The 26,932-nt window shown below is 43.3% G+C and overlaps 3 protein-coding genes and 1 pseudogene across 3 annotated transcripts in view; 3 read left to right on the top strand and 1 right to left on the bottom strand.

The window, feature by feature from the left end:
* The window catches only part of LOC135886051 (cytosolic phospholipase A2 gamma-like), a 979,292-nt gene that overhangs the window by 282,624 nt on the left and 669,736 nt on the right, over nucleotides 1-26,932 (top strand).
* LOC135886881 (olfactory receptor 10A7-like) lies at nucleotides 2,329-6,857 on the top strand (annotated as a pseudogene).
* LOC135886880 (olfactory receptor 11A1-like) lies at nucleotides 8,055-13,036 on the top strand. The gene is made up of 2 exons (XM_065414663.1): nucleotides 8,055-8,071; nucleotides 12,016-13,036. Exons 1-2 carry the CDS (start codon nucleotides 8,055-8,057, stop codon nucleotides 13,034-13,036), a joined length of 1,038 nt encoding a protein of 345 aa, XP_065270735.1.
* On the bottom strand, nucleotides 22,152-23,090 carry LOC135885997 (olfactory receptor 5A1-like). Its single transcript, XM_065413890.1, has one exon. The coding sequence runs from the start codon at nucleotides 23,088-23,090 to the stop codon at nucleotides 22,152-22,154; it is 939 nt and encodes a 312-aa protein (XP_065269962.1).

The raw sequence follows: 26,932 nt of genomic DNA, 5'->3' as shown, positions 1-26,932 counted from the left end.
CTCGACAGGTCTTCTAGTCCAGCGCCCTGCACAGAGGCAGGGCTAAGTATTATCTAGACCATCCCTGACAGGTCTTCATCTAACCAATCTTTTCTTGTAAGCCGTGTTTTCTAGACCTTTAGTCATTTTTGTTGCTTTCCTCTGAATTTTCTCCAGTTTGACCACATCTTTTCTGAAGTGTGGTGACCAGAACTGAACACGGTGCTCCATCTGAGACCATATCAGTGCTGAGTAGAGTGGAAAAATTACTTCTTGTGTCCTGCTTACAACACTCCTGCTAATACATCCCAGAATGAAGTTTGCTTTTTTTGCAACAGTATTGCATTATTGACTCATATTTAGTTTGTGATCCACTATGACCCCTAGATCCTTTTCTGCAGTACTCCTCCCCTGGCAGTCATTTCTCTTTTGTATTTGTGGAATTGATTATTCCTTCCTAAGTTGTGCATGGTGTGTTTGTACTTATTGAATTTCATCCTATTTAATTCAGACCATTTCTCCAATTTGTCAAGATCATTTTGAATTCTAATCCTGTCCTACAAAGTGCTTCCAACCCCTCCCAGCTTGGTATCCTCTGTAAACATTATAAGTGTAGCTTCTATTGCATTATCCACATCATTTATGAAGATAGTCAATAGAACTGGACCCAAGAGAGATCCCTGCAGGATATACCCTTCCAGATCGATTGTGAGCCATTGATAACTACTCTCTGAGTATATCTTTCCATTCAGTTGTGCATCCTCTTATAGTATGTCTAGATAAGTGGTCTATCCCTTGGAGATCTGCAGTCTATGTCTAAGATTTCCAATGGGGTCTGCACATCCATTTGAAATTTTGGAGGGGTCTGCAAATGAAAAAAGGTTGAAAACCCTGGTCTACGCTATATTTTCAAGGAGCAAGGCAGTGCCTGGACTGTTCCTCAAGATTGTCCCTGGTTTGTTCCAGAAAAAGAATAATATGTAGAATACTATGGGCCTGAATGTTGAGCCCTGCCTTGAGTCTGTATATGTGTCCCAGAACAAAATGGGTGTGAAAAGTGTCTCACACCCCTTGGCACTTGCTTTGCAGAGGAGCAAGTGACTGCACAAGGCAGAAGTAGTGCTCCTCCCAACATTATGTTTTGTTCATGGGGAATTTCATGAACAAATTTGCTGAAAACCAAAAGACGTAGGGCAAAAATGTGATTTGCTGTTTGTTCCTCAAGTCTCCATTCTCCTCTATGGGCTGGGATCCCCAGCTGGACTCCATCACCCACAATGCACCACAGTCTCCCTTTTTGGTGAGGGGGAGATGGGTATCATGGAGGCCTTGCCCCATTGAGGATGAGAAAGGTCTGAGGAGCAAAGTACAGCTCCAATTTTTTGGCCAAAATCTTTTGGTTTATGGTTGTAATATTTTGAGAAAAATAACAAAAGATTTCCACAGACAGTTTTTGCCAAAAAAAAAAAAAAAAGTGTTTCAACCAAAATCCAATTTTCCACCTAAAACCAGTTTTGATTAAAACATTTCAACCAGCCCTATCTACAAGGCAGTTGTGAATCGGGCCTTGAATACCAGTGGCATAGCACTGTTTTTAACGTGTCTCATTTGCAGTGGTGTGTATGTACATCGGTCTGTCAGTCTGTAGATCCAGCCCACAAAGAATTACTGAGGGTGTACATATCAGCACCAATGGTAGGGGAAGGGTGAAGCCAAGCTTAGATCATTAGGAATAAGATTTCAATCCAGATCCTATTTGGTAGCCTTCACTAAAATGTGCCTGCCTATGACAGGGCAACCCTGGAATGAATAAGGGGAAAATATGGGAGCAAGTGGCCCAAAGAGGGGGAGAGGGATAGCTCAGTGGTTTGAGCATTGGCCTGCTAAACCCAGGGTTCTGAGTTCAATCCTTGAGGGGACCACTTAGGGAACTGGGGTAAAAATCTGTCTGGGGATTGGTCCTACTTTGAGCAGAGGGCTGGACTAGATGACCTCCTGAGGTCCCTTCCAACCCTGATATTCTATGAAAGCATGAATGAAAAGGTGGCGGTGATGGAAGCTTTATACTGTGTTGTTTTTTTCCCCTCATGCCAAGAATTTTGCTATTCCTGTCAGATTTAGCCTATCGTGCATTGTTCTGTGTTTGTGATATTATCTGAAATGGAGCTTAACACACTCTTCAAAAATTATCAAATTCAGTTTGAAGATTTGATCTTTTCCAGACAGCCCGTTAAAAGTACCCAGAAGGACACATATGTGGAATAGAGTGATGTCAAAATATGAACATTTAACTCCACACTTTCCAAATGATCCTTCAGAGTTTGTTTGGTTTTCCCCTAGACAAAACCCATGGCAGATGGAGAATGGGGAAATCAAACATCCGTCACAGAATTCATCCTCCTGGGATTCAGGAATACCCCGGAGCTGCAGACCTTTCTCTTCCTGCTGTTTCTGGTGATCTACATTGTGACCATGGCCGGGAACATCCTCATTGTTGTGCTAGTTGTGGCTGACCAGCATCTTCACACCCCCATGTACTTCTTCCTGGGGAACTTGTCCTGCTTGGAAACCTGCTACACCTCCACCATCCTGCCCAGGGTGTTGGCCAGTCTCCTGACCGGGGACAAAACCATTTCTTTCTATGCATGTATCATACAATATTATATCTTTGGCTGCTTAGCAGCTACAGAATGTTATCTCCTAGTAGCGATGTCTTATGATCGCTATTTAGCAATATGTAACCCCCTGCATTATACAATAATTATGCATGGCAGGTTATGCCTCCAGCTAGCAGCCGGGTCTTGGGTGAGCGGGTTACTGGCTAGTTCCATAGTAACTGGAATGATTTTACAATTAGCTTTCTGTGGCCCCAATGAAATTAATCATTTTTTTGTGTGATTTCAACCCATTGCTGAACATATCCTGCAGTGACACTTGCCTTGTGGAACTTTCGGCTTCCACCCTGTCCTTTATATTCACCCTGCCCCCATTTCTACTCACTGTGACATCCTATGTCTGCATAATCTTTGCCATCCTGCAAATCCCTTCCACCACCGGGAGGCAGAAGGCCTTCTCCACCTGCTCCTCTAACCTCATTGTGGTGACCATTTTCTATTGGACCATCACTATTGTGTACGTGTTACCAAAAACTGATATACTGAGAGACCTTAACAAAGTGTTCTCTCTCCTGTACACCGTCCTGACCCCCCTGGTCAATCCCCTGATCTACAGCCTGAGAAACAAAGAGGTCAAGGAGGCCCTGAGGAAAGCTCTCAGTAAATTTATGAATTTCAGAAGAATTCGGGCCATCCAAGCTAATTTGTGTAAGATAAATCAAAATGGAGAGAATCTGGATCCAAGCGTAGCAGTCTGGGTTGCCCCTCTTGATGGGCTATTAACTCATGCCAGGGGAAAGGGAAGTGGTTCCACAGAACGATTTAATCAATAAACATAATGTCTTTGTTTGTGAATTCTCCGTGGGTGAATATTGGTCAGAAATGGAAAAAACCCAAAGACCCAGTTTAATGAAAAGTCTCCTTATTTTGAGGTTGTTTCTATTTGGAGGGGATTGAAATCAGAGCCAGTTTCTAATATTTTTAAATTCCATTTATTTAAATTTATATAGAAATCATTATGGAGTTGGTTACTGCTTTTTTAATTTACTAAACACCCTGTGTATGTATATATATGAAGTTATGATTTTTAGTAAATGATACATTTTAACAGCCATTTCTGTACTGGTATCTATCGAATCTATCTATTGATCGATCAATCAATCTGTGTGGATTTGTTTACTGAATATATGTTTCTTTCCCTTAAAATGTGGATAATTTTTAATAAGATTTAGTTTGGAAAAAAAAGTTCATTTTTTTCTATGAAAACAATTTTTACTCCAATTTTTTCACCAGCTGCATCCTTTAGCAGATCAGTATTTTTCAAATTTTATCATTACGAATATTCTACGGACAATCCCTGGGCTGACAGTCATTTTCAGGTGACACATTGCTAATACTCAGTATGTAAAGTTCAGAATTTAAGTTGTTTTCATTTGGTGCATAACTCATATGGCACAGTTCTTCCCCTTCATTGGGTAAGTGTAAGGTTTAGACTACACTTTCTTTTTCTAGTATTACTTGATAGTCTGAATTCAGAGCATCCTTTTCCAGGACTGGGCTGCAAATATGCTCTAAGAAACCCTAGACTAGATTCACAAATGGACTTTTAGTCAACTAACTGTCATTCATCATAACTGGTAGCCCACTGGTAGCTCACCTGGGATGCTGGAGACCCCCATAGCTTCTGCCTCTTGTGGAGGTGGAGTAAATTATGCCAACAGGAGAGGGCTCTCCCGTTGGCATAGTGCGTGATCACCAGACGCACTGCAGTGGCGTAGCCTGAGGCGAAGCAGGATTTTGCCTTGCAGATCTGCACCCTCACCAGCCACCTGTGGGATACTTTGATATGGGACTGTTTCAGTCTCTCCTGTTGAGAGACTTATAATCATTTAATATTTATCTTTCTGCAGTTAATAAACTTGTTTTAATGTTTTATCTTACCAGTGAGTTTGTCTAAAGTGCTTTGGGGAATCTTCTCAGATGACAAAGGCTGGTGCATGTCCACTATCCTTTGACAAAGTGGCAAACTAAGCTTGGATGCTTGTCACTAGCAAAGCACTGTGAGGGACAGCCCAGGCTGGAGTTCCAGGTTGCACCCTGGGAGTCCTGTCACACATGTTTCTTGCAAGAAGCCAGGGTGGGGTGAAGAGAAATGTCCTTGTGACTTTTAGCCCAGTGGTTGGACCTCTCCCCTGGGATGTGGGAGACCCCCTCTTTAAGTCCCCCCTCTGCCTGAGGGGAGAAAGGATTTGAACAGGGATCTGCTACCTCTCAGGTGAGTGTCGGAACGACTGGGCTGTGAGCTATTCTGACATGGAGTGCCCTCTGTCACTGCTACTGAAACTGTTCCACTGGGGCTGAATAACAAAAGGTCAAGGGGACGGGACTGTGGGCCACTCCCTTCCTAGCTAAGTGCTCTACTACCAGGCTATAGTGTCATTCTCATGCTTGTGCACTGTCTCTCGGACCCAATGTCTCTTTATATATATACTCTTATTATATGTTCCATTCTATGCATCCGATGAAGTGGGCTGTAGCCCACGAAAGCTTATGCTCAAATAAATTTGTTAGTCTCTAAGGTGCCACAAGTACTCCTGTTTTTTTAAAAATGTTTTTACTCTCTCTCTAGACATGTGCCCAAATATTTTCCTAACCTTCACCTTATTCTTCTAAAAGCTCTGCTCTAGGAATTATTTTTGGGGCAGTTCTCTGACCGGTGTTATCCCGGAGGTCAAACTGGATGATCACAGTAGTCCCTTCTGACCTTGGAATCGATGAAACTACACAGAAGAGCATAGCAGAAGGCATCTCAACTCAGCAAAAATGAATGTAGCTGGCAGCAAAGGGAGGATCCTGGAAGAGACCCAAATGTTTGGGGCATCCTTGAGCCAGAACAAACCTCACTTCCCCCTCCTGCATGACATTAAACAGAACCCTCATGGGCATGGGCATGCACATTAGGGGTCTGTCAATGTCATGCACACAATCTGTTCCACTTCATATTTATCACCCTGCTCAGCACTATGGCTGGATTCTCAACTGGGGTAAATCAGCACTGATATCAGTAGGCCTACTCTGATTTACATCAGTTGAGCATATGGCCCATGGACTCCAATGGTTACACCCATTCACACCAGCGGGGGATCTGGACCATGGACTCCAATGGAGCTAAGGCCAATTACACCAGCTGGGGATCTGGCCCCATTGGGTCAATGCAGTTAGATCAATTTACTTCAGAATAGCAAGCAGCAAGAATGGAAGTTCATCTTCTTAAGTGTAAGACTGGATTTGTTTGGAATAAATGTGGAGACAATTAGAACATGGCACATGGGAGGCTGGGCTGATTTCAGTTTTAAACTCGGGCTATATACATTTTCTTTTTTCTATCTGACTCCCAAGGAGTGACACAGATTTACACCAGGTGGGAATCTGGCCAATTGTCTCCAAAGAAGCCAATGATTTAATCCATCTGGGGAGCTGGTCCTTTGTCTTCCCACTGAGATCACAACCTGGCCTATTATTTGTAATGAGGTTCTCTTCTTTTGCTAGTTAATATCTGTATCACTGGCCCTGGGATGTTTGTGTGTGTGTGTGTGTGTGCTCTCCATTGAACATTCAAATAAATAAAGCCTGCAATGCATCAGAAATATCCTGGGTACCTGTCATGGCTTCCTAATTGTTCACAGTAAATTGGAACAAAAGGGGATGGATGTTCAAAGGTGCCTAAATTAGAACTGGTTGAAAAATTTCCAAGAAAAGGATTTTCAGAAAATAAGGTTTTGTTAACAACACAACTTCTCCATCTGAAAGCGATTGTTTCAGGTCCTCTGCAGACTCAGGGAGATGTTGCTGCATTGGTCTGACTCAGGCAAGCTTCCCCTCTGAGGGTGATTGGTTAGGGCTCTCTGCAGACTCAGGGATATTCTGTTTGTTACTCTTAGTTCAACTTTTCCAGATTTCCACACAGCCATGTCATTCATGAATGTATTCACAAACACTGCACTGATTCCTAAATAATCATACAAAAGACATAACAGAATTCCCAAGGAATCAAAGCAATCTGAACTCTGGTATTTTATTTGTTAACATATTTATGAAGATGTTAAAACAAATCTGATCAGTTCTAACTTCTTAATTCTGTGCTCAGGTTTTCAGCCTGTAAGTGATTGGAATGAGGATTGTTATTGTTCACAGAACATTGAAGAAGAAGAAGAAGAAGAAGAAGAAGAAGAAGAAGAAGAAGAAATCTGGATATTTCAATGAAAATCTCCTCACTTCAGTTTTCAGTAACAATGGTTCCAAGATGCAAAATCCAGATCCAAAGTCTGGGGATATTCAAACGCAAGAAAATGTTTTGAGACCTTCCAGTAATCTGAATATTGGGTCTAACTCACTAGGGCTTTCCATCTATTGTGTGCACACCCTTAAAAGGCATGGTTAAGCCATGTTTATTTTGTTGTGGTCTTCACTAAAAAGGTTAATAGTCACTACATACTCAACAGAATTAATAATAACAACAAGGGAGAAGGAACACAACCCCAAATAAGGAAAGAACAGGTTAAACAATATTTAGATGAGTTAAATGTACTCAAGTTGGCAGGGCCTGATTAAATCCATCCTAGGGTACTTATTAGCAATTTTCTTGAAGAATCCATGGAGGATGATTGAGGTCCCAGAGTACTGGAGAAGGGCAAAAATAGTATCTAGCTTTAAAAAAGGGGAACAAAGACGACCTGGAGAATTATAGACCAGTCAACCTAACTTTGATATCTGGACAGACACTGGAACAAGAAATTATTAAATAATTTGCAAGCATCTAGGGGATAATAGGGTTATAACGAATAGCCAGCATAGATTTGTCAAGAACAGATCATTCCAAGCCACCCTAATTTCCTTCTTTGATAGGGTTACTGGCCTAGTGGATGGGAGGAAGCAGTAAACATAATATATGTTGATTTTAGTGAGACTTTTGATACAGTCCCACATGACATTCTCATAAGCAAACTAGGGAAGACATTACTGCAAGAGTAGTTATCAGTGGTTCACTGTAAAACTGGGAGGGTGTATCCAGTGGAATCTTGCAGGGATCAGTCTTGGATCTGGTACTATTAAATATATTCATTAATGACTTGAATAATGGACTGCAGAGTATGCTTATAACATTTGCTGATAACACCAAGCTGGAAGGGTTTGCAAGCACTTTGGAGGACAGGATTACAATTCAAATTAGACCTTGGCAAATTAGACAATTGATCTGAAATCAACATAAGGAAATTGAATAAAGGAAGATGTAACATACTACACTTAGGAAGGAAAATCAAATGCACAAGTACAAAATGGGTAATAACTGACTACGTGGTAGTACTACTGAAAAGCAGCTGGAGGTTATAGTGAATGACAAATTGAATATGAGTCAACAATGTGATGGAGTTGCAAAAAAGTCAAATATCTTTCTGATGTATGAACAGGAGTGTGGTATGTAAGACATGGGAGGTAATTGTCCGCTCTACTCAGCACTGGTGAGGCCTCAGTTCAAGTACTGTGTCCAGTTCTGGGTGCCACACTTTAGGAAAGATTTGGATAAACTAAGAGAGTCCAAAGTAGAGCAATGCAAATGATAAAATGTTGAGAAAACCTGACCTGTGGAAAAAGGTTAAAAAATTGGTTATCTTTAGTCTTGAGAAAAAAAGACTGAGGGGGACCCGTTTACAGTCTTTAGATATGTTTAGGGATGTTAAGAAGAGTATGGGGATCAATTGTTCTCCATGTCCACTGACGATAGGACACAAAGTTATGGGCTTAATCATCAGCAAGGGAAATTAGGTTAGATATTAGAAAAAAACTTTTTCTCTATACGTGTAGTTTAGCTCTGGATCAGGCTCCCAAGGGAGGTTGTGAAATCCCCATCACTGGAGGTTTTTAAGAATGGGTTGGACAAACACCTGCCAGGGATGGCCTAGGGTTAATTGGCCTCAGCACAGGAGATTGGACTTGATGACCTCTCAAGGTCCCTTCCAGACTTACATTTCTATTATTCTGTTAATCTAGCAAGCATGAGTACCAACTGCAGTGAAGCTGTGGTTGCATGGACTTCAGTGTGGGCTAGCCACCCCAATACATAGCCAGGGTTCTGAACAGGCATGGCCAGCCCATGCTGACATGGCTTCACTGCTATTGGTGCCCAAACTAGCTAGATCAAAGGTAGTGCATGTATGTGTACACATGCTGGACTCATGACCTCTGATTGCAATGTAGACATACCCTTAAATCTTAGTTGGGATGTAAGTGGGGTGTGGACACATGATGCCCATTTCCAGAGCTGCATTTCATTTTGTATGTAACAATGCTGCAGTTGTGATCATGGAAAAAATGTGATCTGAGTGAACCCTAAAATCTCAGAAACAAGAAGGCAAATGAAAAGCATCCTGATTTTTTTAAAATCTCATGATTTTCAAGCCCACCTCCTGAGATTTTGGGGGTCTGACATAATTTCTGAATGTTTGCAGTTGACAATATATGTTTGTGTATGCATGAGAGTGTTTCTTCTCTGTGTGAATGTATGTGTCTTTGGATAGGTTCTGCAACTGCTTTGTTTAATAGAAGAAGAAGAAGAGGAGGAGGAGGAGGAGGATCTTTTTCATTTGCCTTATGGATATTGTGCCTTCAAGAGGCTACATTCTGAAGCTTTTCTTCAAACCAGATGGGCTACAAATGTACTTTATTTTTAACATAACATTGAGATTCTCATGTAATCACAGGAATCCAGGAGCTAGGGCTTTAAAGAATAAAATATTGCAAGATTTGGCAACAATCTAGATGTTGTCTGGAATTTCCAAAGCGGCCTAAAGGAGTTAGGCCCTGAAATTCCATCTGAGATCTGAGATGGGCAACTTGGAAAGACAGAAATAAACATAAGATTTTTAATAGGATGTCTAATCTCTTATTGAAAGTTTGTATTTATACACAGTTGTATTTGCTATGACAACTTTACAGAGTGGAAAATAAAATAAAAAGTGAAAGACGGAATCAGAAGTTGGCAGCTGAGGGCTGGGAAATTCGAATTTATAAATCATACTAGAAGGTCTGAGAGAGGAGAAAGGGATGAGAAGAGGGTGTATAATACAAATATACAGTACTGAGATCAAGATGGATGTACAATTTAAGAGGTGAAAAAGATGAAGCTATTCCAAGCAGCGGCCACCAGATAGCAGCAGATATACATGGGGGATGCTACACCGTAAAGAAACTAACAGAAGTTGAATTATGTTTATATTCGGCATATACTAGAAAAAAAATTACCATTATTTATTAATGATTTGATAGATAGACTGAAATCAAGTAAGTCAGTTTCCAGAAAAACTAAAACAAAAAAATAGTAGTTTATCCAAAACCAGTGATATTTTATTTCAATAGAAACATTTTTTGTCTCTTTAAATTCATTGAGACTGAAGTTAGAACATAAATAGCAGATTCTGCTGTCAGATACACTGGTATAAGTATAGAATAAATCAATTGAAGTCATGAGTGTTACACTAAATTTCCACTTATGTAACTAAGAAAAGAATCTGGCCCTAAACAGATCGCATTATATGTATTTAAGTCCATCCATACAATATAACATAAACCCCAGTTCAGTAGTCCATATATAGGCCTAATATGTTATTTCTGGTAATACAATGATCCACTAATGATCCTGCTAACATATCTTTTTTCACATGAGAATAGTTAAGAAGGATTACACATGTCAAAAAGAAACATTTGATAGATTTGACCTCCTTTACATACACACACACATGCGCGTGCGCGCACACACACACACACACACTATATTCTCTCTAACCCCATCCAACCTCCATTTCTGAGGTAGAGACCCTACTCTATTCTGTCTAGATTCTGTGATTGTTAGCGAGACTGCACCTAACAATTAGTTGCACAAAATATTCAGGATCACCCCCACTAAACTTATCTTCATGACTTGGTGAATTATTGTGTCACTTTTACTTGAGCTGTCATCTCATCTACCTGAGACGCCTTTGGAGGTTAGCCATTCTTCCCATTCCATAATTTCCCCTTTGAGGTTAAGAGCTGACTCCATTCCCATTGCTGTTAATACAGTCTAGAGAATACAGATGTGATTAGCTTTTGCTTAATTTCAACCACCCATCAGCCAAAATGCCAAGGGAAATTCCTCTTCCTCACATGAAGGATAAATAACGAATCAGAAGAGATGCAGGCTCTTCGGTACTTCACACAAGGCAATGGGTACCAACCGGGATCTCAGGACCCCAGCTGTCTGCTCAGAGAATGGAAGCAAGTGAAGCAAATGGTGACTGAAGGCAGAGAGTGCAACAAATATCCTGGTTTCCAAAATGTTGACTGAATGGGGGTCAGATCAGAGATACAAGAACATTCAGATCAGCCTTAAAGATAAAGCAACCTTTACCCACTCTTCCTCTTTAAAATCAAATGGGGAAATGCAAAGACAAACTTTCAAAGACTCATAATTTCCAAGACCAGAATGGACTACTATGTTCATCTGACCTCCTGTGTAAACACAGACCATAGAATTTCTGCAAAATAATTCCTGGTAGAACTGGAGAAAGGTCTGTTAGAAAAACATCCAGTTGAAACTGAAAATTGCCAGTGATGGAGAATCCACCACGAACCTTGGTAAGTTCTCCAAATAGTTAATTGCCCTCCCTGTTAAAAACATATGCCTTATATCCATTCTGAATTTATTTAGCCTCAACTTCCAACCATTGGATCATTTTATACTTGCTAGACTCAAGTGACCACTACCAAATATTTGTCCCCCATATAGGCACTTAGGGACAGATTTGTAAAGGTATTTAGTTGCTGAGTGGGTTTTCAAAATAACCTAGGGGCCTAAAATTCATTAAAGTCAAGGGGAAATAGACACCTAAATGCTTTTCAAAATCCCATTAAGCATCCAAATTCCCTTTACAAATCTGACCCTTAGGCCCTGATCCATAAAGGGACTTGGGAATTACAACTATCACCGTTGCAACACCTAATGTTTAGGTGCCTTGAAAATCATGGAATTAACAAACCCTGGGTTAGTTGCTATGGGTATGTCTACACTGTACTGGAAACCTAGCCAAAGAGGGACATTTCTCATCTCAGGAGGTAGAATATAAAAGCAGATCTTTTAAACATTCATAGCACCAGTCAGGTCTTTGATTAGAGAAGGAACCTCTCTGATTTCGTTTTGTTTGAAATAGGGCACCAGAATATGAAAAATGTACTCCAAATTGAGGCAACTCACTTCCCTGGCAGTGACGTTTTGAATATTTCTAGAATGATGTGTATTGAAATAAAACGTGATCTACAAATTCTATTCTGATTTGTTCTGTGACTCTTAGATGCAACCCATGGCAAACACAGAATGGGAAAATCAAACGTCCATCACAGAATTCATCCTCCTGGGATTTGGGAATCATCCTGAACTTCAGATTTTTCTCTTCCTGCTGTTCTTAGTGATCTACATTGTGACCATGGCCGGGAACATCCTCATCATGGTACTAGTTGTGGCTGATCAGCACCTTCACACCCCCATGTACTTCTTCCTGGGGAACTTGTCCTGCTTGGAGACCTGCTACACCTCCACCATCCTGCCCAGGATGCTGGCCAGTCTCCTGACTGGGGACAGAACCATTTCTGTTACTGGTTGCCTTGTACAATTATATTTCTTTGGTTCTCTAGTTGACACAGAATGTTACCTCCTAGCTGCGATGTCTTATGATCGGTATTTAGCAATATGCAAACCACTGCACTATGGAACCCGTATGAATAACAGGTTCTGCTTCCAGCTAGCAACTGGATCTTGGATAAGTGCATTTTTGGCTGTTATCATTGTCATATTTTTAATGTCACAGTTAATTTTCTGCGGCCCTAATGAAATTGACCATTTCTTTTGTGATCTCACCCCAATGATAAAACTGTCCTGCAGTGACACACATAAGATGGAACTTGTGACCTTTTGGGGCTCCGTCTTATTCACTTTACCTCCATTTCTGTTGACCATGACATCCTATGTTTATATCATAATTGCCATCCTGAGAATCCCTTCTACTGCTGGGAAGCAAAAGGCCTTTTCCATCTGCTCCTCTCACCTCATTGTGGTGACCATTTTCTATGGGACCCTGATGATTGTCTATATCTTACCAAAAACCGAGATGCTGCAGGAGCTGAACAAAGTGTTCTCCATTTGCTACACGGTCCTGACACCCCTGCTTAATCCCCTGATCTACAGCCTGAGAAACAAAGACGTCAAGTTGGCCTTGAGAAAAGCTGTTGGGAAATGTGTGGCTTTCATGAATGAATGGACTGAAGGTGAAATGACATGGAGAGCATGTGATCTCAGCCTCACCACCAGAAAAGCAGAATCTGGCCCATCTCTTTGTCAGAGGTGTGCGTTGTAACTTGCTCAGAGTGGGAGACAGGTGATAAGGGTTATCTAAACCTGTGTGTAGAAAGGAGAGTTGAAGGGAAAGAAAATGGCACCTACTGATTTACTTGAAGTAACAGATGTGCTTAGAGGTTTTCACGATTTCTGGGACAGTCACCAAAGGCCAGACTCACCAAGGGACTTAGACACCTAAACCCCAGATTTAGGCACTGCTGTGATCCACAACCCCCCCCCCCCCCACACACACACACACACACTTAACTTCCGCTTAACCCTCAATTCACTAGACACCGAACTATTTGCTGTAAGTCCCTAAGAACCTAACTTTCTGTCTCTGGGCATACGCACAGGGGAAGGGGAATTTAACCAGGGTCTCCTCCTACACCTCAGGTGAGTTCCCTAGCCACAGGGGCTACAAGTTATAAAGGAGAGCTCCTCCCCCACTAGCTGTTTTGTGTCTCTAGTCCGTAAATCGCCAGTGGAGAAAGGCACCTCCCTGCAGCCCAGATTTAGGTGCCGATCTTTTTGAGAAGCATGTCTTAGGACACACTTCTCATGTCAGCATCTGGTCTTGGCTAAAGTAAGCGACTCCCCGCCTAGGTGCTGGGTTTTGAGGATTCCATTCTCAGGCCCCTACCTCTCCCCCATGCATCTCATGGCATGACCCAGGGGCTGCTTATTGCCAATTGGCAAAAGACACAGGGTGAATAATGGTTGAGGTATCCTCTGGGTTTACTCTCTACAAACAGTTCAACAAAGGGAACCATGGAAGGTCACAACAGAAAACACGTGTCACACTGGTCATCATCAGCATTGTGAGATGTATGTACGGAGAATATGTGAGGAACTATGTATATACACTGAAAATTATGTTCTTATTTATGGCTTGTGAGTTAGAGCCAGTCACCAGAAGTCGATAAACAAGTGTTATTTATCAGTCTGAATACATGTAAATTGAGTATTGTATGGTTCATAATGGACTCCCATTTTTACAGTTGAGTGAACTGCCAATGAAGGGATTGTAATATCTTCCGAGAGAGGGAGTTTTATAAACCAGCAGGAAAGAGATGGCAATAAACTTTTGGACTATAACTGTTGGTAGAAAAACTCACTCTGCATCCTTCACCTACAGAATACATTTACAGTAAATGCTGGTAAGAGAACAACTTTTGATGAGCTAAACTTCATAGACAGGAGGATCTCATGTTATAGCTAAGTCGAGGCTTGTTATTGTGTTGATGTTTTATTGTCTATGTAACCCTTTGTTTCTAATACTTCTGCTGGCTACCATTTGAATCTCTGATCTTCTTTAAATAAATTTCCACTTGCTTTCCCTCTGATCCAATCTAAGTGCTGTGTGTTAAAAGTTGAGCTGTGATGTCCTGTTTCTTCAGGAATAGAAGATTTGTCAAAAGGAAATTGATAACACAGCACCCTTAAACTATGGCATCACAACCTTGTTCATCATAATATCTGAATCTTCTTGCTATCTACAAACATGACCAAATATCCCTCTAAGTCTGTTTTAGCCACCCCACGAACTCCACACACCTTTACAACATTGCTGTGACTGAAGAGATGCAGGCTGCAAACCACAAACACAGGTTAGATATTGCAGTGTTATTTCTTATCAAGATTATCCCCAGTAATATCTTTTAATAAATTATCCTCAGTAAGAGCTTGGCCCTATAAATAGACTGTGAATTTCCTCTATAAATGGCTTTGTGGGGCCAGCTGTCTACTAAAGTCAGGCCCAGAGAATTCCCATTGATGCTCTAGGCAGAGGAAAACTCTTTGAGATGACCTCAAACCAATCCAATCTTCCAAAACCTCAAGGTCCCTGAAATCCTTCACATTCTAGAGACCCTAACCCTTGGGTCACTGCCTCACCCCTGTATTCAGAGCCTGTGTAAAATCAACATCAATAGGATTAGTGGAAATTGCATGTTGACTGGAAATTTTCTAATGGAATAATATTCCATCAGGAACATGTTTGAGTCATCAAAATCAAAACTTTCCATTGGGACGGTGTCATTTTCAGTGAAATTTAGTTTTGTGAATACATCATAATTGTAAACAAATAAATTAAAAAAGAAAAACTATTATATAGAGATACAGATAATAAAATAAATGAAAAGGATATAAAATTAAAATAATAAACATTCTAAAATTGTAAAAGAAATAGAAGTAAAAATGAAATATAAAAAGTAAAATAAACTAAACCAAAGGGACATAAAATTAAAATAATAAATACACTATAAAAAATGATAAAATAAAAATAAACTGTAAAAACATGAAAATAAAATAAACCCAAAGACTATAAAATCGAAGTAATAAATATAAAATACAATAAAATAGAAATAATATAAAGATATTTAAAACAAAAAATGTTAAAGAAAATATTTTTAAAAATGGAAAATTAAAAAACAAATTATACAATTATAAAATAGAAATAGTAAAAGAATGAAGTGAATGTTCCAGATGAGAGTACATGTGGACCTGTGCTCCTCCATCACATATCAGGAGCTTTGTCATTAACTCTCAATTAAACTATTTAACGTGTCTTTAAAAAAACAGTCTGTTTTAATCAGGGTTGACCTAAAGTGACAGTTATTTCAGTTTTCTTGCCAGAATGAAAAATCTTTCTGTTCAACCTGGAAAAAACATGATTTCTTTTCACTTTTGCATGTTTGTTTATCCTTTTTTATGTTTCTCTCTCCACCCTCACCCCCCCTCCCCAAAATAGATAAATTTCAAAACAAATGTTTGGGGGGAAAGTCATAAATTGTAGAGTCAGATTCACACAAGGACTTAGGCACTGCAACTTTTAGGTGCCCAGAAAATCACTGGGCTACTCAAAGAAAATCACTGGGTTAGGCACCTAGGCTGCCTGAACAATGACTGTGGTGAGATAGGCACCTGAGAACAGGATCCACAAAAGCCGGCATGCAAAGTGGGAGCTGCCTTAGCTATCCAATAGGAGATGGGAATGAGAGAGGTGTGTCCTAAACCCCACCCCTCTAATGGAATTTGGTGTCTAAATTTGGTGTTGCAGGGAGGCCCCAATCTCTGCTCGTGATCTGCAGCCAGGAATCTGTCTCAGGGAGGCATATGCCTAAGCCATTCCTTGCAAGAAATGCAGGAGGAAGACATAATTTTCAGGGCATGTCTACCATAGAAATATTTCAGCAGCACAGTTGCTGCACTACATTTGCACCACTGTAGCGCTTCAGAGTAAAAATGTAAGAGTGGCCATACTGGGTCAGACCAAATGTTGATCTAGCCCAGTATCCTGTCTTCCGACAGTGGTCACTGCCAGGTGCTTCAGAAAGAATGAACAGAACATGGCAATTATCGAGTGATCCATCCTCTATCATTCAGTCCCAGCCTCTGGCAGTCAGAGGTTTATGCAAACCGAGACCATGAAGTTGTAACCCTGACCATCTCAGCTAATAACCATTGATGGACCTATCCTTCATGAACCTATCTAGTTCTCTTTTGAACCCAGTTTTACTTTTGGCCTTCTCAACTTCCAATGGCAACAAGTTCCACAGGTTGACTGTGCAATGTTTGAAGAAATACTTCCTTTTGTTTATTTTAAACCAGTGCCTATTAATATCGTTTGGTGACTCCTAATTCTTGTGTTATGTGAAGGGATACATAACACTTCCTTAGTCACTTTCTCCACATTTTCATGATTTTATAGAATTCCCCCTTAATCATCTCTTTTCTAAGGTGAACAATCCCAGTATTTTCAAGCTTTCCTCATGTGGAAATACCTTTACTATACACTTACCATTCGCATACCCTTAATTATCTATGGGTATGTCTACACTACGGGATTAATCCGAATGTACAGAATTCGAATTTTGGAAACAGACTGTATAAAGTTGAATGTATGCGGACACACTAAGCACATTAATTCGGCGGTGTGCGTCCATGTACCGGAGCTAGCGTCGATTTCCGGAGCGTTGCACTGTGGGTCGCTATCCCATAGCTATCCCATCGTTCCCGCAGTCTCCTCCGCCCATTGGAATTCTGGGTTGAGATCCCAATGCCTGATGGGGCCAAAAACATTGTCGCGGGTGGTTCTGGGTACATCCTCCCCCTCTCTCCAGGAAAGCAACGGCAGACAACCGTTTCGCTCCTTTTTCCTGGGTGAACAGTGCAGACGCCATACCACGGCAAGCATGGAGCCCGCTCAGCTCAAGACAGCAGTCATGAACATTGTAAACACCTCACGCGCTATCGTGCAGTTTATGCTGAACCAGAACCTGCAAAACCAGGCGGCGAGGAGTAGGCTACGTCAGCGTGGCGGCGAGAGTGATGAGGACATGGACATGGAATTCTATCAAACCGCAGGCCCCGGCGCTTTGGAGATCATGCTGTTAATGGGGCAGGTTATAGCCATGGAACACCGATTCTGGGCCTGGGAAACAAGCACAGACTGGTGGGACCGCATAGTGTTGCAGGTGTGGGACGATTCCCAGTGGCTGCGAAACATTCACATGCATAAGGGCACTTTCATGGAACTTTGTGACTTGCTTTCCCCTGCCCTGAAGCACCAGAATACCAAGATGAGAGCAGCCCTCACAGTTGAGAAGTGAGTGGCGATAGCCCTGTGGAAGCTTGCAACGCCAGACAGCTACCGGTCAGTTAGGAATCAATTTGGAGTGGGCAAATCTACTGTGGGGGTTGCTGTGATGCAAGTAGCCAAAGCAATCACTGAGCTGCTACTATGAAAGGTAGTGACTCTGGGAAATGTGCAGGTCATAGTGGATGGCTTTGCTGCAATGGGATTCCCTAACTGTGGTGGGGCGATAGATGGAAACCATATCCCTATCTTGGCACCGGAGCACCAGGGTACCCAGTACATAAACCGCAAGGGGTACTTTTCAATGGTGCTGCAAGCACTGGTGGATCACAAGGGACGTTTCACCAACATCAACGTGGGCTGGCCGGGAAGGGTTCATGACGCTCGCGTCTTCAGAAACACTACTCTGTTTAAACGGCTGCAGCAAGGGACTCGCAGCAGCCCCAGCGTTTCAGCCTGCCACCTCTCATCTCGAGCGTCCCTCATGACCTCACGTTCACTTGCATCTTTCCTGTACTTTTCCTGTCTATCTGGCCAGTGCATCCGAGTTCAGATTGCTGTCCAGAGCGGTCACAATGGTGCACTGTGGGATAGCTCCTGGAGGTCAATACCGTCGAATTGCGGCCACACTAACCCTAATTCAAAATGGCAATATCAATTTCGGCGCTACTCCCCTCGTCGGGGAGGAGTACAGAAATCGATTTTAAGAGCCCTTTATTTCGAAATAAATGGCTTCGTTGTGTGGACGGGTGCAGGGTTAATTCGATTTAATGCTTCTAAATTTGAATTAAACTCATAGTGTAGACCAGGCCTTTGGCTCAAAGCAGTTTCCCGGGCTCAAAGCCTTCCCTCCAATCAACCACTCAAGGCCCTGGAACAAATCACTCCCAATTCACACTTTTCAAACAAACAACCATATTGTCAAACAGTCCCTGCAACAAGCATCCACATTGAGTGGATGTTTTCAGTGAACTATCCATAATGACTCCCAAGATCGCTCTCTTGAGTGGAATCAGCTAATTTAGACCCCATCATTTTGTTTGTATAACTGGGATTATGTTTTCCAATGTGCATTACTTTGTATTTATCAACATTGAATTTCATTGGCCATTTTGTTGCCCAGTCATTCAGTTTTATGAGATCCCTTTTTAGCTCTTCGCAGTCTTCCTGGACTTAACTATCCTGAGTAGTTTTGTATCATCTGCAAATTTTGTCACCACACCCTTTACCCTTTTTCCAGATCATTTACGAATATGTTGAACAGGACTGGTCCCAGTACAGACCCCTGGGAGACACCACTATTTACTTCTCTCCATTCTGAAAACTGACCTTTTATTTCCTATCATTTTACCGACTACCAATCCGTGAGAGGACCTTCCCTCTTATCCCATGACAGCTTACTTTGCTTAAGAGCCTTCACTGAGGGATCTTGTCAAATACTTTCTGAAAATCTAAGTACACTATATCTACTGGATCCCCCTTGTTCACCCGCTTGTTGACCACCTCAAAGAATTCTAGTAGATTGGTGAGACATGATTTCCCTTTACAAAAACCATGTTGAGTTTTCCCCAACAAATCATGTTCATCTATGTGTCTGACAATTCTGTTCTTTACTCTAGTTCAATTTGTCTGGTACTGAAGTAAGGCTTACTGACTTGTAATTGCCGGGATCACCCTTGGAGCCTTTTTTAAAATTGGTGTCACATTAACTATTCTCCAGTCATTTGGTACAGAGGCTCATTTAAGTAATAGGTTACATATCACAGTTAGTAGTTCTGCAATTTCATATCTGAGTTCCTTCAGGATTCTTGGGGAATACCATCTGGTCCTAGTGACTTATTACTGTTTAATTTATCAATTTGATCCAAAACCTCGTCTAATAACCCCTCAATCTGGGACAGTTCCTCAGATTTGTCACCTAAGGTGTGGAGTTCTCCAGCCCATCCTCTGCAGTGACAACTAATGCAAAGAATTCATTTAGCTTCTCCACAACAGCCTTGTCTTCCTTGAGTGCTCCTCTAGCATTTTGATCATCCAGTGTCCTCACTGGTTTTTGGTCAGCCTTCCTGCTTCTGATATTCTTTACAAATTAGCTGATATTTTTTGTGTCCTTAGCTAGTTCTTGATCCCTCATTAGGTGAGCAAGAACAGCCCAGGCAAACATCTGAGCAAGAGAATGCTGGGTGCCACCTCAGAGGCCTGGCCCACTCCATCCAGTATCCCATCTCCAGCAGTGGCCATCACTGATATTTCAAAGGAAGGAGGCAAAAAACCCACCCCTCCTAATATACATTGCCGGGGGTTGATCCCCTTCCTGACCCGAAACCCTGAAGCATGAGCTTTTAGAACTTGAGACATAAGCCAGAAGTGAGCCCCAGGGCTGCTGAGCCCTGCCCCCCGCCCCTCACCCCCCACCATCACAAGAAATGCAGTAATATATTTATCAATCTCTTTCTTAAAGCTATTTAAGTTGTGTCCCCCTACAGCTCCTGATGAAAGGTTGTTCAAGAACTGCACCCCTCGGATGGTGAGAAGCCTTCTTCTCGTTTACAGCCTGAATTTGTTCATGGCCATTTATATCCATTTGTTTTTTTCTGACAATAAGGAGATGGAATTAGGAAGAGGAGCTCTGGCATAACTTTTATCCCAGCACTTAGGATTCTCATTTGGGATGTGGGAGACCCCTGCTTCAAGCTGATGAGGAGAAACAATTTAAAAAGGGATCTTTCCCCTCCCCGGGGTGTGCCCTTATCACTGGGTTATGGGATATCCTAATGTGGGTCTCTCTCAATCTCTCCTGTTCAAACCTAGATCATTTTGTGAATCTACCTCAGCTGAAGATCAGACCCATTGGCTCTGTCACAGTGTCTGGTGTGGGTCACAACTGTGAGTGCCAGTCTCAGGTCAGACTGTCATAACTGGGCAGACACTCCTCAACTGATGGTCTACTCTATACTTAGATTTAACCAAACCAGAAATAAATATGTGCTCCTGGATCACTGCAAATAAATATGTGTTCCTGGATCACTGTATTAGCTCACCATGAAGCCAACGGACAGTTCCCTTAGACATTCGGTCTCTATGACCCCCCAGACAAACTGGACTTCTGTGATGAAAGGTTATTAAAACCAAAATCACCACACAATAGTTTCTTCCAGCCCCAAAGGGCCAGTCACTTATCCCCAGGTCAAGGTATACTCCAGATCTCACCAAAGACAACATTGTTTGCCAATTCCTTTAGTAAACTAGCTAAAGATTTATTATATGAGAGAGAGAGAGAGAGAGAGAGAGAGAGAGAGAGAGAGAGAGAGAGAGAGAGAGAGAGAGAGAGAGAGAGAGATTTATTGAGAAGCTAAAGCAGATAAAAATGCATTAGAAGTGAGTCCTAGTTTGTAATCCAAATAATGCAGAGATGTAATGTCTGCTTGTTCTCTGTAAGTTCTCAGGGTTTCCCAAAGCGGCTTTGGGAACTTCTGTCCAATTGCTTAGGGTTCTCCCTTTCAGAATCCAAGCAGTTCAGAGATACAGAATTTCTCCCTTAAACTAGATATTTATTCTTGTTCTCAGAAGAGAAGCTGACAAAGCCAGCTGGGTCTTTAATCACTTGTGATTTTCCTTTGATGAGGATGAGTGGGAAATGTAACTTTAGTAATTGACCTCAGGCAGCAGCAGTGACCCCTTGCTTTGAAATTAATATTTGTTTGCTATAGTCCTTAAACCCTTATTTGATGAGCAATGTAGTTAGTGGTGTACACAATGCAATTATCACATTACATTGTAATAAAATAGTCAAGTGCCCAGCCAATGGGAGTTGCATTGCTAGCGCTCGGGGAGCAGGGGGGGGGCAGTGTGCAGAGCTGCCTGCCACACCTCTGCCTAGGAGCAGCCAGGACAGGTCACCGCTTGTGGGGAGCCACTCAAGGTGAGCAGCCCCTGGATCCAGCACCCCTTCTCACGCCCCAAACTCCTGCCCCAGCCTCCTCCTGCACCAAACTCCCTCCCAGAGCCTGTGCCCCACACCCCCTCCCTGCTCCAACCCCCTGCTGGCTCCGTACCAACCGGACTATAAACTGAAATTTCAACGAAGATCATAAATTCTGGTTTATAGAGTTTTCCAGCTGGTGAAGTGCCAGATAAAACCACTTTTACTGTACATCTTTTTGATCTAGAGTTAACTAAGTATAATGCAAATCAACAAGTTGATCAGTGAAGACAATAGCACTAACATTTCCCTTTAATGTATACCTATACGCGAATTGGCTCAAAAGTACCATGACCTTTTAGCATTTATTTGGTCTTCATACACAAGTGAATTGCCCTATTGATCCACCCTGAACCTGAGCCTCACCTTCCCTGTCAGGGTCACAGGCTCCAACCGAGCTATAGCTGATTTACATGCACTAGGGATCTAGGCAATTGACTTCAATGGATCAACACTGACTTAGACCACTGGAGGACTTGGCCCGAAGTGTCAGTCATCTACCTGAGCTGAGAATGTCCCAAACACTTGTTACCCACAGTTCTATGTTCAACACTACTTGAGAAACTTGAATTTCCCCAATATATTCCTTAGAGCTGTTTTCACCTCCTTGTTTTTCAGGCTGTAGATGATGGGGTTTAACATGGGAGTCAAGATGTTGTACTGGATGGAAAACATTTCATCCAGAGCCACAGAGGAAACTGAGCTGGGCTTTGTGTACTGAATAAAAGCTGCCAGGTACCATAAACCAACCACAATCAGGTGGGAGCTGCAGGTGGAGAAGGCTTTACGCTTGCTCTGCTCAGAGGGTATCCTCAGGATGTTGGAGATGATGTGAATGTAGGAGATTAGGATGAGGAGGAGGGAGATTGATCCAAGTATTACAGCAGAAGTGAGAAGCACCACTTGATTGGTGAAGGTATCAGTGCAGGACAATTGTAATATGGGTGGGAGCTCACAGCTGAAATGGCGGATTTGATTGGGCCCACAGAAATGCAACTTGAAGGTGAAAACCGTGTTAAGCAAGGCATGTAAAAACCCAATAGTCCATGCCCCACTCACTAGCTGAACACAGATTCCTTTGCTCATCATCTCCATGTAATGCAATGGGTCACAGATGGCAGCATAGTGATCATAAGCCATTGCTGAGAGAATGGAAATTTCTGTACTGGCTGAGAGGATAAAGAAGAACATCTGAGTAATGCAGCCATTGACCGAAATGATTTTGTGCTCTGCTAGGAAGTTCATCAGCATTGTAGGCACCATGACGGAGGAATAGCAGATATCAACAAAGGATAAATGGAAGAGGAAGAAGTACATGCGGGTGTGAAGGTGAGAATCAGCTCTTATCACCAACATGATCAGTATGTTCCCAACCAGAGTAACCAGGTAAATAACTAAAAACACCAGGAAGAGGAAAATCTGCACCTGTGGTTCACTGGAAAGTCCCAGGAGAATAAATTTGGTCACTTTGGTTTGATTTTCCATCGGCATTTATTTAGGAAATCTGTGATCTGGAAGACCAGAAAAAAAATTAATTAACACTTCTAATAAAAGTAAATTGAAAACACATGTAAAGATCCTCAGACCAGTAGCATGCCTGTAAAGAGAGCCCTATTCCCGCATGTAAAAGTTGTGTTTTAAACAGAGTAAATTGAGAGAGAGAGATGCTGGATGGAATTTGTGTGCTTTAAATTGACAAAATGGGCTGGATTCACAAAAGGACTTGGGTATCTAACTGCCCCTTTCGATGCCTAAATCCCAGCATCAGGCCCTACTGGTATTCACAAATACCCCTGCTCAGCTGTGACTAAGGGACAGTCTGCTGTGGGGCTCCCTCAGCCTCTCCTCTTGACCCTGTTTCACTGTGGATACATAATAAAAGAGACAGTGCAGCAGGGTTACTGGATCCTTGGACTTCTGCATCTGGGGTGAGGGTTCTAACCACAAGCTCTGAAGGCATTCCCACACACTCTCTTCAATCTGGCCATATGACTTTAACAGAGCTACAGCTGAGTTAGGCCAGCATGGGGTCTGGAAGATTGACTCCAATGGAGCTATGGCCAATTTGCAATTTCTGGGCATCTCTTTCTCTATTATACTTTATCAGTTATTCTAGACAATTGTTTTTGAAAACTATTTAATATCTGTAGTGTATGATTGGCGTCATATCTATTAAAATTATCAGGATTTTTCAAGAAGAAATGAATGGGACCAGCAAACATTCTTTCAGCACTGTGACATGAATTTAAAAGAGGGGCCTGATAGAAAATGAATGGGATTGTTGTTCCTAAGTCATTTAAACTCCGACTCAAGGGGACTTTTGACTCATTGTTCTGTATGTCTGAATATCAGGCTTTACATATAGAAGAGAATCTATCCTGCCCCCATGGACGTCAGTGGTTATTTTGACATTAGTTTTCAATGGAAATGGGAATGAAGCAATGTTCTCTCCAATGTCCCATCTATTTTTCTCCCCATATGACCTTAGAGAGAAAATCACCATTCCTTCATTATCAACTCATGAGACAAATACCTAAGCACAGAGATTGACTTTGTACTAGAACCTGAATGTAAACACAAGCAGATTCTGTGTGAAGGAAAATTTCACAGTAGAGAGAAGTAAATAGCTGGCCCCTGGCAAAGATCTTTACAGGGACCACTGCTCTTCAACATACACATAAATGATCTGGAAAAAAGGTTAAACTGTACAAAATGTTTGCATATGATACAAAATTTCTCAAGATAGTTAAGCCCAAACAAACTGAGAAGAGTTGCAAGCAGATCTCACAAAAATGGGTAACTCGGTGACAAATGACTTGTGAAATTCAGTGTTGATAAATGCCATATCATGAATATTGGAAAACATGATCCCATCCATATATAAAAAAATAAAGAAGTCTAAATTAACTGTTATCCCTTAAGAAGAGAGATCTTGGAGTCTTTGTGGATAGTTCTCTAAAAACATCTGCTCAATGTGCAGTGGAAATCAAAACAACTAAAAGAATGTTGGGCACCATTAAGAAAGGGATAGATAATAAGACTGAACATATCAGAATGCCACTATATAAATGCATGGTATGTCCACATCTTGAATACTCCGTGCAGTTGTAGCTGGCCCACCTCCAAAAAGATATATTAAAATTGAAGAGCAACAAAAATGATTATGGGTATGTGTGGCGGGGTCAGGCTACCCCGCCTTAGCCCGGAAGGAGTTAAGCCCCAGGGACTGGCAGCGGAAGTCCCGCCTCCCTGGACAGACTGGGCATGCTCCAAGTGCTATAGGAGTATAAAGGGAGGGAGACCAGCTCATTCTGGGCTGGAGCCCATAGGAGAAGGACCTGCCGGGGAAGCTCCTGCGGCGGACCAGCCACAGCCGTTGGCTGCACCGGGAAGAGACGCCGTCCACGGCCCGCCGGCGCCCCGGCGGTTGGAGGACACCCGGGGACGACCGAATCCGCCGAGTACCAAGGACCCGACGACTCCTGGGAGACCCCAACGGAGAGCCTGGTAGGAAGGGACCCCGGGAGGGTGACAGAGTGGTACCTCCCCCCCCCGGGGAAACTCAGCGTGTTTTGGTCGGATCCCCCCACTGAGTTGGTGGAAAAGCACTACGCTACTGTTAGGGCCCCGGGTCGGGGCCCCCCTACTGGGGCAGTCACACCCCAATGACATGGACTCTGGCCGCTTGGCCACGCTACCCTCCACCCGAGGGTTGCTTCTTGGACTCTGGCCGCTAGGCCACGCTACCCTCCACCCGAGGGTTGCTTCCGGGACTCTGGCCGCTAGGCCACGCTACCCTCCACCCGAGGGTTGCTTCCTGGACTCTGGCCGCTAGGCCACACTACCCTCCACCCGAGGGTTGCTTCCTGGACTCTGGCCGATAGGCCCTACTGCCCTGTAACCAAGGACTGTGTTACAGACTCCTGCCGTCAGGCCTCGTCTCCTTGAGGTAAAGGGGACGTCATAGACTCTGGCCGCTAGGCCATACTGCCCTGGACTGAAGGGTTATTTGACGGATGGTGGCGGATAGTCCACGCTGCTCGCAACCGTAGGGGCGTGGACCGTTACACTTGGTACCAGAAGTGGGAGCTGCCCAGGACCTGCTAAGAGGTCCAATACACAGAGTCTAGATGACGGAACCCCTCCCGCCGTCTAAGATGGATACAGAGAAACTTTTAAAGTGGTTGCTGGAGAACCAGCAAGAACAGATGGCCCAACAGTGACAACAACAGGCACATCTGCTGCAACAGATCGCCCGCCAGCAGCAGCTACAGATGACCCAGCACCAGGAACAACAGCAGCAACTCCTTCAGGAGTTGGCCGCCCAACATCAAGTACAACAAGAGCTGCTGGTCCAACAAGTGGCTACGGTAATGCGACCGCCAGGAGTTCCCGCCCCCACCACCACAGGCACGGGGCCTGTGGAGTGCCTGGGGGGACTGACGATTCACCTCACAAAGATGGGCCCAGGCGACGACCCTGAGGCATTCCTGGTTACATTCGAGCGGGTCGCCACCTCTGCTCGGTGGCCCCCAGAACACTGGGCCACGATGTTGGCCCCCTATTTAACGGGACTGGCGCAGATGGCCTACTGTAACCTGGATTCCCGAGAGGCCTTGGACTACCCTCGGGTGAAAGCAGCCATTTTAGACCAGACCGGCATTAGCCCCGAGACGTACCGCCAGCGCCTCCGTAAAGAACAGTACCCTCCTGGGGCTCGGCCTCGGGCCGTGGCCCAACGGGTACGGGACCTCTGTTGGAGATGGTTGGAGCCCGAGGGCTTGACCGGGCCACAGGTAGCGGAAAGGGTGGCACTCGAACAGTTCACCGAGATCCTCCCAGCAGGAGGGAAAGCATGGGTACAGCGTCACCGACCGGCTACCCTGTCCACGGCCGTGGGCCTGATGGAGGATTACTTATCGGCTGAGGAAGCCCAGACTCACCCCCGTAGGTCCGGAAACCTGAGCCGGAGAGAAGGACCAGATAGGGGAAGCCCTCGGGGAGCGGGGGCTCGGGAACCTGCCTCCAATATCCGACCCGCACCCACTAACCTTCACAGTCCCGGACCCAGGCGGGAAGTCCCTCGGAAGCCGAGTCGAAGGGAACGGCACCCCCAAGGGGGACGGAGCCCAACAAGGGAAGGCAACGGACCCTCGGAGGGCAGGAATCGCTGCTGGGAGTGCGGACAAGAGGGACATTTTCAGCGGGAATGTCCTTTTATGGATTGCAACTATGGGCAAGTGGGGGTTGCCGGACATAGAGCCCAGAAAAGGGGCCCGGGGAAATTCGTGGTTCTGGTGCAGGTCGAGGGAATCCACACGAGGGCTCTCGTA

The sequence above is a fragment of the Emys orbicularis genome, chromosome 12, assembly GCF_028017835.1.
Source record: "Emys orbicularis isolate rEmyOrb1 chromosome 12, rEmyOrb1.hap1, whole genome shotgun sequence".
In the NCBI taxonomy this organism is placed as follows: Eukaryota; Metazoa; Chordata; order Testudines; family Emydidae; genus Emys; species Emys orbicularis.
The sequence above is the reverse complement of the archived record's forward strand: the minus strand, read 5'-3'. Positions and strand labels throughout refer to the sequence as shown.